The sequence below is a fragment of the Panthera tigris genome, chromosome F3 (genome assembly GCF_018350195.1).
Source record: "Panthera tigris isolate Pti1 chromosome F3, P.tigris_Pti1_mat1.1, whole genome shotgun sequence".
Lineage (NCBI taxonomy): Eukaryota > Metazoa > Chordata > Mammalia > Carnivora > Felidae > Panthera > Panthera tigris.
In genome coordinates this window covers 45,448,445-45,463,509 of record NC_056678.1, presented here as the reverse complement: position 1 = coordinate 45,463,509, position 15,065 = coordinate 45,448,445, and the positions used below count along the sequence as shown (strand labels likewise).

General features: G+C 35.8%; 1 protein-coding gene and 1 long non-coding RNA gene across 5 annotated transcripts in view; one reads left to right on the top strand and one right to left on the bottom strand.

Annotated features, from left to right (window-relative positions):
* Positions 1 to 15,065, bottom strand: part of KCNT2 (potassium sodium-activated channel subfamily T member 2) — a 360,405-nt gene that overhangs the window by 244,397 nt on the left and 100,943 nt on the right. For all 3 annotated transcript variants that reach the window (XM_042976234.1, XM_042976237.1, XM_042976236.1), the window contains exons 2-4: positions 12,441 to 12,520; positions 10,193 to 10,292; positions 391 to 439 (exon numbers count right to left, since the gene is read on the bottom strand). In XM_042976234.1, coding sequence (XP_042832168.1) covers positions 391 to 439; positions 10,193 to 10,292; positions 12,441 to 12,520 — 229 coding nt within the window. The remainder of the gene's footprint in view (positions 1 to 390; positions 440 to 10,192; positions 10,293 to 12,440; positions 12,521 to 15,065) is intronic.
* The window catches only part of LOC122235866, a 44,543-nt gene that overhangs the window by 26,254 nt on the left and 3,224 nt on the right, over positions 1 to 15,065 (top strand). The gene's annotated exons all lie outside the window — the stretch shown is intronic.

Genomic DNA, 15,065 nt, shown 5'->3' with positions numbered 1-15,065 from the left:
CATGTTCCAGACGCTACGGATATAAAGTAGAAGAGCAAACATGGTTATGAGATTCTGATTACTTTTTCAAGGATTATATAAGGTGAATACCTAAAGTAGTTTGGGGAACTTGTGGTGCCTTAACACACTCCTTTACTCTGGTTTTCTCCATGCCCTCAAAACCTTTTTCTAAAGTCAAATCCTGATCAGAAGGGAATTCTCAAAAGGTAGAATGCAGGGCTCAGGCAAACAGAGATAGAAATAAAATTGTTTGTCTAAGATGTGCATCAAGATTAAGTAAGCAATAAAGCAAATTCATTTCTCTTATCAACAGTTTTCTCTCCAATAGTATTTCTCTGTGAAATATGATTAAATCCAGAAATATAGGGATAAAACAAAATTGTACATAACCTGTAAGCCCCATAAAGGTAGACTTCTGTTCACCCAAAAGATATGAGACCTATAAAAAAATGATGAGATATTAATTTTTACAAACATGAAAAATGCATTCATTTTAAATTTTCAATTGAAGTTGGAGATATTTAAATAATGCTTCACTAAAAGACAATAAAATATCAAAATTAAAATTAGAAAAACTTTATACTGTTTCAGTTTTCATTTTGATAATATTCACTTCTATTCCAGAAATCGAAAAATGGTTTATTTCTTATAAAGCATTTCTAATTTCGCTTTCATTCGCATGTTAATATGAAAGAAAACATAATGTCCTCTTATTTAAAGAGCGATTATGGCAAGGTAGAAAAACCTCAAACCCTTTATTAGTCAAATCTCCATTGAAAAGTCACTTAAGGGTCTGCCATAAACCCTAAGATTTTGTTATATTTAACACTATTAATATTTCGACAATATAAAGTCAACAGTATCAGTAATCAGAATAAAGTAACTTACATTATAGAACACAGTTATATTTCAGATTTGGATTTGTATAAAATATTATACTACCAAAAAAGTCTGTGGCTGAGGTTAGAATAAAACCTTATGCAGGACAAAGAGCAACTATCTTTAAATATCCCCTGAAAATCATATAATCCCTGATGTTAAAAATTGTCTACGCTCTTCAGAAAACACCATACACTTCTAACGTCCCACAGATTATAATGTTTTAAGTAGGCTTCAAGCCCAACATGTGGTAGAACTCAACAACCCTGAGTCCAAGAATCACATGCTCTACCAACTGAGCCAGCCAGGTGCCCCAACCAGTTATAATTTTTAACTATACCATACTACTGCCTACATTTTTTTGTGTGTACAGCTGATTCAAATGAAAGTCATTCACAGCAATATAATCTGCTCATGAAAAGATGAGAAGAGTTATATTATGCTGACCAAAAAATGCAAATAAACAAATAAACAAGAAACCATACAAAACAGAACAAAGCCTACTCACTCTTTATAGTTATGAAGTATTAGAGGAGTCCCATAAGATATTAAGTATATTTTTAAATCCTTTTGGTAATATGTCAAAAATAACAAAGAGCAATAAACTCTCTAAAATTCTAGTTTTAAAAAGAATTATAAACTTTAAAATACCATTCAAAGAACCTACCTACCATATTAAACTAAAGTACTCTGTTATTCCAGAAATGTCATATCTACCTGGATAACCAATATCCTCAATTGCTCCAAACCAAACCTGTGACCTTTCTCTCAAAAACTGGTCCTCTCTGGGGCGCCTGGGTGGCTCAGTCGGTTAAGCGTCAGACTTCGGCTTGGGTCATGACGTCATGGTTCATGGGTTTGAGCCCCACATCAGGCTCTGTACTGACACCTCGGAGCCTGGAGCCTGCTTCAGATTCTGTGCTCCCTCTCTCTCTACCTCTCCCCTGTTCACACCCTATCTCGCTCTCAAAAAGTTAATGAACATAAAAAAAAAAAAAAAAAAAAACTGGTCCTCTCCATTTTTCACCTCTCAGCAAATGGCACGAAATTCCATTGTGCTTGGTTACCCAACAGCTTAAGCATCATCTTAGATACTTTCCTCTCCCGTATTTTCAAATACTTAATACACAAGTAATCAAAACTTCCAATTCTTTCCACATATCTGTAGAATGCATTACCTCCTTCATCTCTACTACCACAATCATCTCAATCTAAACTACCACTTTTTGGGACTCTTGCAAAAGCCTACTAACTAGGAACCTAAGCCACTTTTTGCCTTCTACATTTTTCCTCCAAATTACTACTACACAGATTCTTTCCAAATGTATTTTAGATCACATCACTCCACTATGTATTGGCACTACACTTTTGTTAAGATAAAGACCAAAACTCTAAAATGGCATTCTTAAACTTACTCAACTGTGACACGATCCTTCCGATCACACCCTTTTTTACATGAGCTCTTCCCTTATCCTAGCTCTCAGCTCAACTGTCTCAGGGAAACCTTCCTTGAGGCGGCCACTTGATCAATGTAGTCAACTAATCTCTTTGGCAACATCACTCACCACATTTCTCCTGCCATTTATGTTGGTTTTAACTTTGCATTTATTTGCAGATGTAGTTCTTTAGTAATTATCTATTCATTAAACTGAAAATTTCCCTAAGATGAAACAGTATGTCTATTTTACTCACCATTATAGTCCCAACGTCTTTATGAGTACATTTCTATAGTAAGCAAGGCATTCAATATAAACAAATTGATGGTACCATAAAAGCAAAACTACGGCTGATGAGTTCACAACACTGTCCTTGCCAAAACACATCTCTTATATTCTCAGTGACAAGATATGTAAGACCAAAGAGAGATATGGACACAGATTTCATAGATGAAAATGATGTGCCACAAAAACAACTAAAATTAAGTAAATAGCAATCTCTGGAAAATGATAAAGTAAATTGTGAATCAGAAGTTTGAGAGCATTTTCAAAGAGAAATTAATACTTAATATGGATTTACTAAAAGCTAGCTATCAAACAAATAGCATTTCCTTTGGTCCAAGATGTTGCTTTGATAGGTCCTGAAGTTTCATAGAGCATTTAAATTTAAATAAGACCTTGAAGAAAAGCCTTTTCTTAGACAAGGCTAGGTCATGTGGAGTAGGTTTCATAATCCTTAAAAAAAACATTTCTACAAAACTCTACTATATAAATTGCAGTGTAAAGTGAGATCTCCAATGAAGGTCATCTTCTCCACCAATTTACTAAGCACTAAATTGGATAAATACAAAGAAGAATAATGTATAAATTCTAGTAAAAAGCTAGTGCCCAAACTCTTCTTTATAAAGTGAATTTATCTTGAAAAAAGAATATAGGATTTAATTTGCACGTTTCTAGATCACCTCCAGAACAAAGAAGAAGTGAAAGTGAACCTGGCAATCAGACCGTATTTCCAAATGCAGCTTCAATCCCACTGACAATAAAGTACCAGGAGGAAAGAATAGCTGTACAGGAATATTTACTGTAGCATTATTTGTAGTCGGAAAGTAGCTGGAAGAGAAAGCATCCTCGTCATCAACAATAGCAAAAATAACATGAATGAGAAAAAAATCATTGAAAAAACGATGTATACAATATTGTCCTAACTACATCAGTATGAGCATGTTATAGGTATATGTGTTTATACAGAGAGAATTTACAAAAGATTGCTCACCAAAACACTGAAAGTACTTATTGCTAGTGTTGATATTTTAGGTAATTTCTACTTCCTTTCTTTGCAATAGGTATTCATATAGTAATAGTGTATTACTTGCCATAGGTATTCATATAGTAACAATCACGAACCAACTATAAAATCATGAAAAATAAAATAAATTTCACTTTTTTAATTATAAAAAATAAAAACAAAATTTATATGATTCAGTTATTCAGATTAAACTAAGTTTATAGATAAAATCCATGTTTGAAGCATCATTATGAAAACTGGAAGAACCAGATCAAACAATGGAAGTTACAGCAACAGTTAAATATGGAAAGTTAATGACCTGTAGCCTCAGCCACTTTTCACAGCATGCTTATTTATGGCTTCTCCAAAAGGTAAGAAAATAGCTGCTAAAAATGTCTGATAAGCTTTGGCAGCTGAGGCAGAAGTCCAGGGTTGAATATGTTAACCAGAAGAATAAAGCATTTGTTAAGCACAGGAAAGTAATAGGGTCAATAGGTGGGGCATAATTCATATGAAAGGACCCTGTGACTCACAAACTTGAGATGAACGCAGATTGATAGCTTTCCAAGACAACAGATACAAGCTTCTATTAACATAAGTATAGTACCCGCAACCAGGGTGGAAACGATAAACCGCTCCTAATCATAACAAATACTGAGAACTGAGTACTAGGTATGGTATATAGGCTCACATCTCAACGACATACAAAATTTAGTGCATGTCTGAAACCAAGGAGACCAGGATACTGACACATAGTAGAGTCTTGACAATATATCAGGGAGATTTTTCAAAAGCTGATTCCTTTCAAAACACTAGATGTATTCATACCAGGCTACACAGCCTATCCTTAGGGTGTTAGAGGGAGGACTAAATGCTAACTCTTTGAGAGATTGGACTTTTAAGAGTTTTTCCATTACATATGCACTGGCTTAGGCTTTCTATCAACATTCCTCTCCCCTCTCCATGGTATAGAGTTGAGTGCAAAAAGCCACTCTTGACCCAAAGGGTACATTTCTCAACCTTTCAGTGAGAGTATGGTGATATCACTGATTCTCACCTGAGATATGAGAATAAAATACAAGTAAAAGTGATGTTTGTCATTTGTTCCAAAGTAATTTCAAGAAGTGTATATATACCTTCTCCATGCTTTCTTTACCTTTCCGAAAACCATAGAGGATTCTTAGGTCCCAGCATATAGACACAAAATAAAACTGGTCTGCATACATAATAATGTACTTACATGTTACAGAGCATGCGCGTGTGTGCGTGTGTGGGTGTGTGTGTGTGTATGCGTGAATCAGTGGAGAAAATATCTACACTAAAAGCACCAGCAGTAGACTCTACTAAACAAAAAAAAATCTTTTAAATTTTTGGTATATATGTTGGAGCACTTGGTGCTAACTTTAATCTCTACTGCAACTAATATACATGAGAGAAGAAAAGGTCTACATTATGACATTCCTTCCTACTGGACATCACATATTTGAAAGATACTGTCAAAATTTTATTTCTCCTTTTAATAACTGTTACCCTAAAGAAGAAATAATCTTTAAAATGTGAATGTCACTTAAACACATTTGTTGCTCTGTTAAGCACTGATTGTCAATGTAAATCCAAATACTATAAAGTATGAGCACATTCATGTACTTCTTACCTCTGTGTCTATCCCTTGATATTAAAAACTAATAATCACTTCCACAATTTTTAAAATGGAAGAGGATGCATTGGTTTTGACACACAATGAAGAACTGTTAAGCACCAGCAGGCAATGAGTCAATGCTGATGGCTCATGTCTCAATGAAATTCATAAACTGCATGGTGGAGGTGTGTTTCCTCTGCTAATGCTTTTAAATCATCTACTACAAACTGTGTGGACATCACAGTTTGTCACTTGTACAATTTCATACAATAACAATAACACTTTTTCATATCTTCAGTTTGTCCATACTTGCAACATGTTTATATCAATTTTCGCTCTGAAGAGATTTAAAAATAAAGCAAAGCAGCACAAAATATCCACAGCTTTATTATGTCAGAAACTCTAATTAAATAAATCTCTTTGCTGAATTAGCCTCATTATTTTAAAGTAGAGTCTGTGCCCATAAAGGCCACTTCTGTTTTTCATTAACCAATACTGCACTGACAATGGGAACTGAACAGAACATTGTATTCAAAATGGAGCCATAAGTTATGTTGTTATGTTTTTTAATTGCAGTAATCTGGTTTTTCAAATGTATATCCTCTAGAATTATGGCTAAATATTCTCAGTAATATGACAGAGAAGTTAATTGTAGGAAACTTTGTTCCTCTTAATGTTTTTCAAATAATATAATTTTACTCTGCCATCATTCCCCAATGCCCTCTCACCCTTAGAGAGATTCTATCATGCCTAATTTTATGATTTTCAGATCACTCTAATGTACATTTTATTTATAAATCACCAAATTTTAAGAACTATTGTAGTGTGCGTTTAGAAAGAAGTGTAGTGTGAACCATTTTTAATAATACATAGACAGAAAAATGTAATAAATGTAATATTCACTGCCATCTCTAGCCAGTGGCCCTTAATCATCTTGACTGTGCAACACTATCAATAAAACTGTTGAACATAATTCCATTATTTCAACAACATTCCCTGACCCACCAAGTCTTACACTAAATATGAGAGCTACAGAGGCAAGTAGAACATGGTCCTTGCCCTCCATAAGCAAACACAGAGAACACAGGCAACATGTTAAGTGTTGGGACAGAAGTAGGGTGGGGGTGGGGGTGGTAGCGGGAGGCTCAGAGAATCCCTAGAAGCCACTCCTAACCCAGAGTAAAATTGGGCTATAGATCAAGATGTCAGGTAGGAATTTCAGATTAGGTGTTACCCAAGATTGTTACCCTGAAGGTCCACAAATCCTGACCCAAGTTAAAAAGGAGTAGGTAGTGATGTGGGAAACAAAGGCAGAAGGAAATGGCAGATCAAATTAAATTTCCTCATAACCTGCAGCCCATTGACAAACACTTGAGGCAAGCAGAGCAAAGTTTCTCCAGGAACTCCCTACCATTTTAATGCTAATGTTTTGCTAGAGGGAAAAACCTTAGCTAGACCATAGCTAGGCCTCCAGTATCCTGTGGGTCTTTTTTAGCATGTGAAAATCTCATTGGAAACTTCCCCTGGACTTTACCTCCCCCAACTCCAGAGTATACAACCAGTCTCTCCTCATGGTCCCAGGGCAGTTCTTTCTGCCCACAGGTCCTGTCCCTGCTTTAACAAAATCACCTTTTCGCACCAAAGACATCTTCAAGAATTCTTTCTTGGCTGTTGGCTCCGGACCCCTTGAACCCCACTATCACCCCAAAACCTATCAGGTAGGGAAGCTAGGAATGGGAAACAGAAGTCCAAGAAGACAAAGCAGAATATGCAAAGGCTCAGAGACAAAGGAGAACAGAGTATGTATAAGTGGCTTGAGGTAGGTGAGCTTGGCTGGATAGGAGGTGAGGTGAGGTAAGCAAAGGTCAGATTATAAAGGACCTTCATTTATTCAGTTATTCACTCACTCGTTTAATAACTAACCACTGGTTGCCTGGGGGGCTCAGTTGGTTAAACATCTGACTCTTGATTTCAACTCTCATGGTTCATGAGTTTCAGCCCCCACCCCCTCCCCGTCTAGCTCTGCACTGATAGTGTGGAGCCTGCTTGGGATTCTCTCCCTCTCTCTCTCTGCCCCTCCCCTGCTCACACATGCTCGCTAGCTCTCTCGCTCTCAAAGGTAAATAAATAAATTTTTAAAAACAAATAAATAACTATTGAGAGTCAAATTTTTTCTGAGGATTCAGACAATAATCGATGCCCTCATGGAAGAGCCACAGCAATCCATGTGGAATACACAGGAAACAAAACAAGTATACTACTTATAACATATGAAAGAGATAAAGGCAGTGGAGAAAAGTTAAAAGGGAAAAGAAAAAAGTATTTGAGGGAGTCTTGTGAGGAGAATACAATTTTAAACAGGATATTTAGGTAAAGCTTCACTGAAAATACAATTTTGAGTAAAGATCTGAGGAAGTGTGCCTTATGTTATCTGATGGAAGAGAACTCCAGACAGAGGGAACAGCAGGTATGAAGGCCTAAGCCAGCTCTGTGGCTGGTATGATCCAGAAACAGAGAAGAGGCCAATGTGACTGGAACAAAATGGGTGGAGGAGGAGGAGGAGGAGGTGAAGTTACAGGGAAGCCATGGGAAGCACCTCAGCATTCAGAGCACAGCCATGTCAAGATCTGACTTAGAACTTAAAGAAACACTGGCTGCTATATTAAGAATAAACCAAAGAGGAGCAAAGGCACAATTAGCAGAACTAATTAGGAGGGCTACTGCAGTACTCAGGTGACAGAAGGTGGCCTGTGCCAGGATGGCAGCCTTGAGAAGTGATTCTATGCTGGATATATCTTGAAAATAGAAATGACAGAATTTTCTAAGGGGTTTGCATATGCTGCAGAGTGTGAGACCAAAAGAGAAGTTAAGAATAACTCTAAAGCATTTGGCCTGAGCAACTGTTAGGTTGGAATTTGGTTCTGCTGAAATGTGGAAGGCTGAGAGTGGGGCAGGGCTAGGGGAAGGATGGCACTGTCACATGTTGAGATGTGGAAAAGCACAGAAGAAGCCAATTGGAACACGGCAACTTCGAAATGCCTATTAAACATCCAAGTAGAGAGGATGAATATGCAGTTCAAAAGGGGGGGAGAGGGGCGCCTGGGTGGCTCAGTCAGTTAAGCAGCCGACTTCAGCTCAGGTAACGATCTCACGGTCCGTGAGTTCGAGCCCCGCATCAGGCTCTGTGCTGATGGCTCAGAGCCTGGAGCCTGCTTCCGATTCTGTGTCTCCCTCTCTCTCTCTGCCCCTCCCCCATTCATGCTCTGTCTCTCTCTGTCTCAAAAATAAATAAAAACATTAAAAAAAAAAAAAAAAACAAAAGGGGGGGAGAGTAGGGGTGGGCGACCAGGGCAGGGACCGGGAAGGTGCTGGCTTCTGGGGTCAATGACTTAACCATGGATAAAGGCAGAAAAATATTAGTGCTGAAGGCCACAAAGCGAAGGGCAAATATAAGAACATTTCTGCTTCTCTATATGTCAGGTGGGAATAATAAGATTAAGTGCATATTGAAGGTAGTAACATAAATAAAACAATTAGACCAATGCCAGAAAAGAGCAAGAACTCCAAAATACACAGCCATTCACAGGCTGAAAAGTCCCTGAGGGTAGAGAATGTTGTATCCTGAGTCACAGAAATATAAACACATGCCAAGTATTCAATAAAGATATAGTGGAATAGCCATAATTATATTTCATTAAGTAAATTAAAATTGTACAAAGAATTATCACATAAATTGTTACATAGGAAAATTTCAGTTGTTCATCTTTAATCCTTTAATAAATACAGAATAATTTTCACTGTCTACACAAGCTGAGGAGTAACCGATTCATTTAAATGCATAATATATCATCACTTCCCATTTTATTTTGATCTTTTGTATTTCTCAATTTTATTAGGGTGAACCTCCACATGAAAAACAATTGTACAAAAGTTAACCACCAAATTTGTTTTCTGCTTTGAAAACTATTTAAATTTAGTAGGTTGGACAGGAGACCATGATGGTGATGAGTTAAAAATTATTCATGCTATTACACAGACAGTTCCTTTCCCTACTACTTCTAGTGAAGGATAGAGCCTAAAAAGGGAAGTCTATAAATGAACAGAAATGCAATTTAATAAAAGCAACATGATAATGAATGGAAAAATAAGTTAAAATAAGTCAATAGTCGTTTAACTCAAATAAGATAAAGAGCTACACAAGCTAAATCTGAGACTTAGTAATGCATCCCAGTATATGCTGGAGTGCTTCAAAAGTCACTAGATCTTTGTTGTTGTTTCGGGTTTTTTGGGTTTTTGGGTTTGTTTGTTTTTCGATTCCACTGACAAATGAAATCATACAGTATTTCCAGTTTTCTAATTTATTTCACTTAACATAATGCCCTCAAGGAATCTTTAAAAAGAAAAGGTAACACCTGATAGAACTGAAAATACTTACATAGCTGGCATACAAAAGAGTATACCTTTTTGGAGTATATGTAAATCAAGAAGAGAGAGGTATATGGGTCTTTAAAGAGACTAACTCTATATTAAGCAATTACTTAAGAGTACTTTGGTTAGCAATAGAAATTATATGGGTGGGTATCCAGTATTAGCTTTGATAAATAGATAATAAAAGAAGAGATGTTTACTTTTCTTTAAAGAATGTTTTTTTCTTTTCTTTTCTTTTTTGAGCTTATTTATTTAAGTAATCACTACACCCAACAGGGGGCTCAAACTCATGACGCCAAGATGAGCACACTCTTCTGACTGAGCCAGTCAGGCACCCGAAGAAGAAATGTTTAAAAAAGAACCTACAACGATTATATTCATGTATTAACTGAAAGCCAGATCAACTTAATTGTGACAAATACCTAAAACATCCTTAAGAAAATAAATTCCACAGAACACCCTTCAAAATTATAATACAATTCAAAATAATCGAAAGAATGTTGTTGAAGTTCAAAGACATCTTACCATTCATTTCCTTGTGAAGGGTTTTCTAGTAGCACTCGGATTATGTATAATAAACAGCTTAATAATTTGAGAGAAAAATTGAATAGACGAATTCTTAGACCTTTAAACAAACAACAAAAATTTAATTTTCATGTTAACTTAGTTCACGAAAGTCTAAAAAAATTGCCACAAATAACAACTTTAAATATAGCACTTATTGTATTTAAAAACTCTTTAAATTTTAGACATCTGAATTTTAATTGGCTAAATATTGGGAAAAAAATGTGAGACTGACAGACTGCATGCACTGCAAATGGCCGCAAATATTACAGCCAAGAATAAATCTTGGTTTGAGCACTGAGAAGCCACAAAAATCATGATTGGTTCAGATATGCTCAGAAGTGTAAGTATTTTTTATATCCATGAATTTTGGAATAAATTTTAGCTAGCTAGAAAATCTAGCTGCTTACAAATCCACCAGATAAGTTATACATCCTTTACTTTCAGAACACCTTGTAGATTTTATTGTAAAGAAATTATAATCATGTATATAATTATATATTATACACTCAGTAATTACATAATTATAGAAGAATCATAATAGCATTTGCTGGAAAATACATATACATTCACACACATTTTAGTTCTATCAGTTGAAACTTACTTTTTCCTTTAGGTTAAGTACTAATGCAATCTTAGATAATTGGGGGGTATTAAGACTGTCATATATGTATCTGTGAAACTGTGTAAGTCACAGTTATGAGGCTTATAATACTTAGTGATGAAGAAGAACAATTAACATTAAGCAAAATATGCTTAAAGTCTGATTAATAGAAACATTACCGTTCCTGCAATTATCAGGCGGTATCTGATTCATGCATTATGAATAAAATTTTGAGAAAGGTCTTCTTATAATTATTATTTAATAAAATCTGCAAGTGAAATGTCATTTTTTTTCTCTGCTATATGTGAGTGTACTTGAGGTAACATTTCTTAACAGTAAAAGATTAATGCCTATTAATTTTGTAATTTTCCTAGGCTTCCTTATTAAAATGGCAGGTACACTTTTTACGGGTTAACTTCTTTATAAAGTCTTTTAAACTGTTAATGAAATTGCCCTGGTTTTATAGAACTGGTCTCCTCAAAAGACTGCTTAATCAAAGTTGGCTGCTGGTAAAGTATTCAAATAACGCATCTATATTTTCTGGCCTGGAGAGATAGAATTATTAGCATTAAGATCAAGAAGACCTTCTATTCAAATGATATGGCCCCATTAGTTTACATCTATTGGTAGGACTTCCTTGGAAATTCTAAACAACCAGGTTAGAGAGGCATTAGCTATTCTTAGCCTTACCTTTGCAGCTAAGTTGCCATTAAGAATCTCTAAGCAGTGTGCCTTACAGTCTGAAATATTCCTTAGAGTCAGTATTTTGATAACTTCCAACAACGCAGGCTTTTCTCTTTGAACCCTATAAGGGCACAACTTAATCGAGACCACCCAAAGAAGATTCCAAGATCAAAATTCAGAAAGAACAAAGTCTACACCACTTTCCAATAGTAGACCTTTCTACTATTTGTTGACATTTTAAGCAATAATCATATGAAAAATTGCATCCTGACTCATTATTTTTGGCTTTTTAAAAATATGTGGTATTACAGGGAGGCAACAGGTGTCATTGACCCATCAGCCTTGAATGGTCTTAGCTCAGTAACTATGCCAATTTCATGTCTTCCTCAATTTGCAATGTTTCCCAAACTTATCTGATGAGAAGAATCAGTGGAGTATGAAACTGTGCACTGAGCCCTACACTTCCTGATTCAAAATCTCCAGAAAAGGATGTTAGTAATCTGTACATTTCAGAAAACCCTAGATGTTTCTTATTATCAGGCATGAATGGGAAACATTAAACTCTTCCCCAGTAAATCAGACAGTTGTTCCCATTTGGTTAGAGCCTTCTCAAACCAAGTTTTACATGTGCCTCACAGTTAAAATAAGGGGACCCCTCATTTAATTATTTTCCTCACTAATCCAAATGGCTCTCTCACAAGTCTACCTACTGGTGTGGGATTTGGGGAACTGCAGGTATTCAAACACCCTAACACCACCACATGTAACATCAACAGCTTTCTGAATTTTTACTGCCTGGCAGACAAGATTATCATATTTATTCTACATAAAACATATTTTGCTAAAGGATCGCACAGCTGATTTTTTTTAGTTAAACATATGTATAAACATGTTGATGGGAGAATAAAATGAATGACTTACTTGACCTCTGGTTTTTGATAAAAAATAACTTTAGTCTCTCTTTAAATGTGTTTTCATTCATATAGAATTCAACTTGTACCCTGCAAGCAGAAGATAACAATATAATTAAAAATAATACATAAAGAATAAAATTATTTTATTTAATGCATTATAATATACTTTGAACAAATCCCTACTACAGAAAATGAAAATTGAGTAAAATACTCAATTTTTTGTAGAGAACCCGTTACTTTCCAATTCTAAACATAGTAAGTTCAAATATCTTACATATTTAATACTATTATCAGTATTGGTGGATGTAATGAGTGGTATGGATGATTCAAAACAGCAGTAATATGTGTCTTTGGAATAATTTTGAATCAATGTTTTCCCAAGTTTTTCCCGTTATTAAAATGAATTGGATGTTTGAACAGCGTCAATGCAAACTGATCCAGTTTGACCCCCACCACCCAAAGCACTGCATCAGAATCTTAAGGGCCTGGGCCAGAAAATCTATTTTTAACAAGTCCTTCCCTTCATCTTGAGCCTATATGAAACAGCACATTATGGGACATTTTACCATTTTATTTATTTATTTAGGCTCATATTAATATACACATGATCAACAAAGGGTAGTAATGACAAGTAGAATGTTAAAGTCAACATAGATACGTTATAAACCAGACAAAACAATGAAGGAACTGAATATTATATATGTGATGTATAATAAAATAATATCAACAGTCTAAAAAAATAGTAGCATGCTAATAAATACATTTGCTTTCTCCCTAAATTCCAGCAAACTTCTCTCATGTGATAAGACACAATATTTTAGGAGTGTCTGGGTGGCTCAGCCTGTTAAGGGCCCATGGCTCAGGTCATGATCTCACAGTCTGTGAGTTCAAGCCTGACATCAGGATCTGTGCTGAGGGCTCAGATCCTGGAACCTACTTCCGATTTTGTGTCTCCCTCTCTCTCTGCCCCTCCCCTGCTTGGGCTCTGTCTGTCTCTCTCTCTCTCTCTCTCTCAAAAATAAACATTAAAAAAAAATTTAAGACATAATTAATATTTTTTAAATATTGAGTGAAAAGAAATATCATGTTCATGATGATTTGTTAATGATCATCATTTGCAACTTTCTTAATTAAATGGTCTCAAATACATTTATTTATTATAAGTTATGATTCCAAAACAGCTACAAACACACTTTAATGTTTACACAAACATTACACTTAATTTCATTTTTCCTAACACCACAAAATTTTGATCTTTTGTAACTGGTATTTTGAAATTTGTTTAATATTTGTTTATTTTTGAGAGAGAAAGACAGAGCATGAGCAGGGGAGGAACAGAGAGAGAGGGAGACGCAGAATCCGAAGCAGGCTCCAGGCTCTGAGCTGTCAGCACAGAGCCTGACGTGGGGCTTGAACGCATGAACCATGAGATCATGACCTGAGCTGAAGTTGGACACTTAACCGACTGAGCCACCCCATGGCTCATGGGGTGCCCCATGAACCCCATGTAACATGGTGCATGGTGTACATGGTGCCCCATGTAACTGGTATTTTGTAACTCTTAATTGCCTTCACCTATTTTGCACCTCCCAACCGCCATCCTCTCTGGCAACCACCATTCTGTTCTCTGTATCTCTGAATTTTGTTCCATTTTGTTTGTTCATTTGTTGCATTTTTTAGATTACAAACTTAAGTGGAATTTAATGGGGATATAGTGTACAGCAGGGTGACTGTGGTCAATATTAATGTACTGCAAATTTGAAAGTTGGTAAGAAAGTTAATCTTAGGGGTGCCTGGGTGGCTCAGTGGGCTAAGCAGCCGACTGGATTTCAGCTCAGCTCATGATCACAAGGTTCAAGAGATCAAGCCCCGCATCAGGCTCTGAGCTGACAGCATAGAGCCTGTTTGGCATTCTGTCTCTCCCTGTCTCTCTGCCCCTCCCCCACTTGTGCTCTTGCTCTCTCTCAACATAAATACATACACATCAGAAAAAGAGTAAATCTTAGAAATTCTCATCACAAGAAATGTTTTCTAACTCTGGTGACAGATGATAACTAGATTTATTGTGGTGATCACTGTATACAAATGTCAAATCATTATGTTTACATCTGAAACTAGTATAATGTTGTATGTCAACTATACTTCAATGAAATAATTGCAATATCCTCTAGCAGAACACTTACATATGCATGCCTATGTGCATGTACACACTCCCATACACACATACACAAACTTACATACTCACACACGCCACAGAAGTGCATGCACACACATAGAGACACAGAACTCCAGTAGTATCTTAGAATCCATCACTGAGTCTTTTCCCTCATTTTTTTGATTGAAAAGGCAGTTCATTTTAAATAAAGTAATTGTAACACTGATATCAAGCTAAATTATTTCAAATTTGATATAGATAGAAAAGGAAATTTGAAAGGACGTATGGCTATTACACAATAATTCAGCAAAGACCGTGCAGATTTGCTCTAGAGTTAACAAATTTATAAGAATAGGAGTCCATTCTTCTGATAATATCTGAACTTCAGTACTGGGTATATAACAAAGGTTTAACTAAAAGGAGATCATTTAAAGCCTGATGCAAAATAATGAGATTCTGGGAAGTGTCTCATATGAG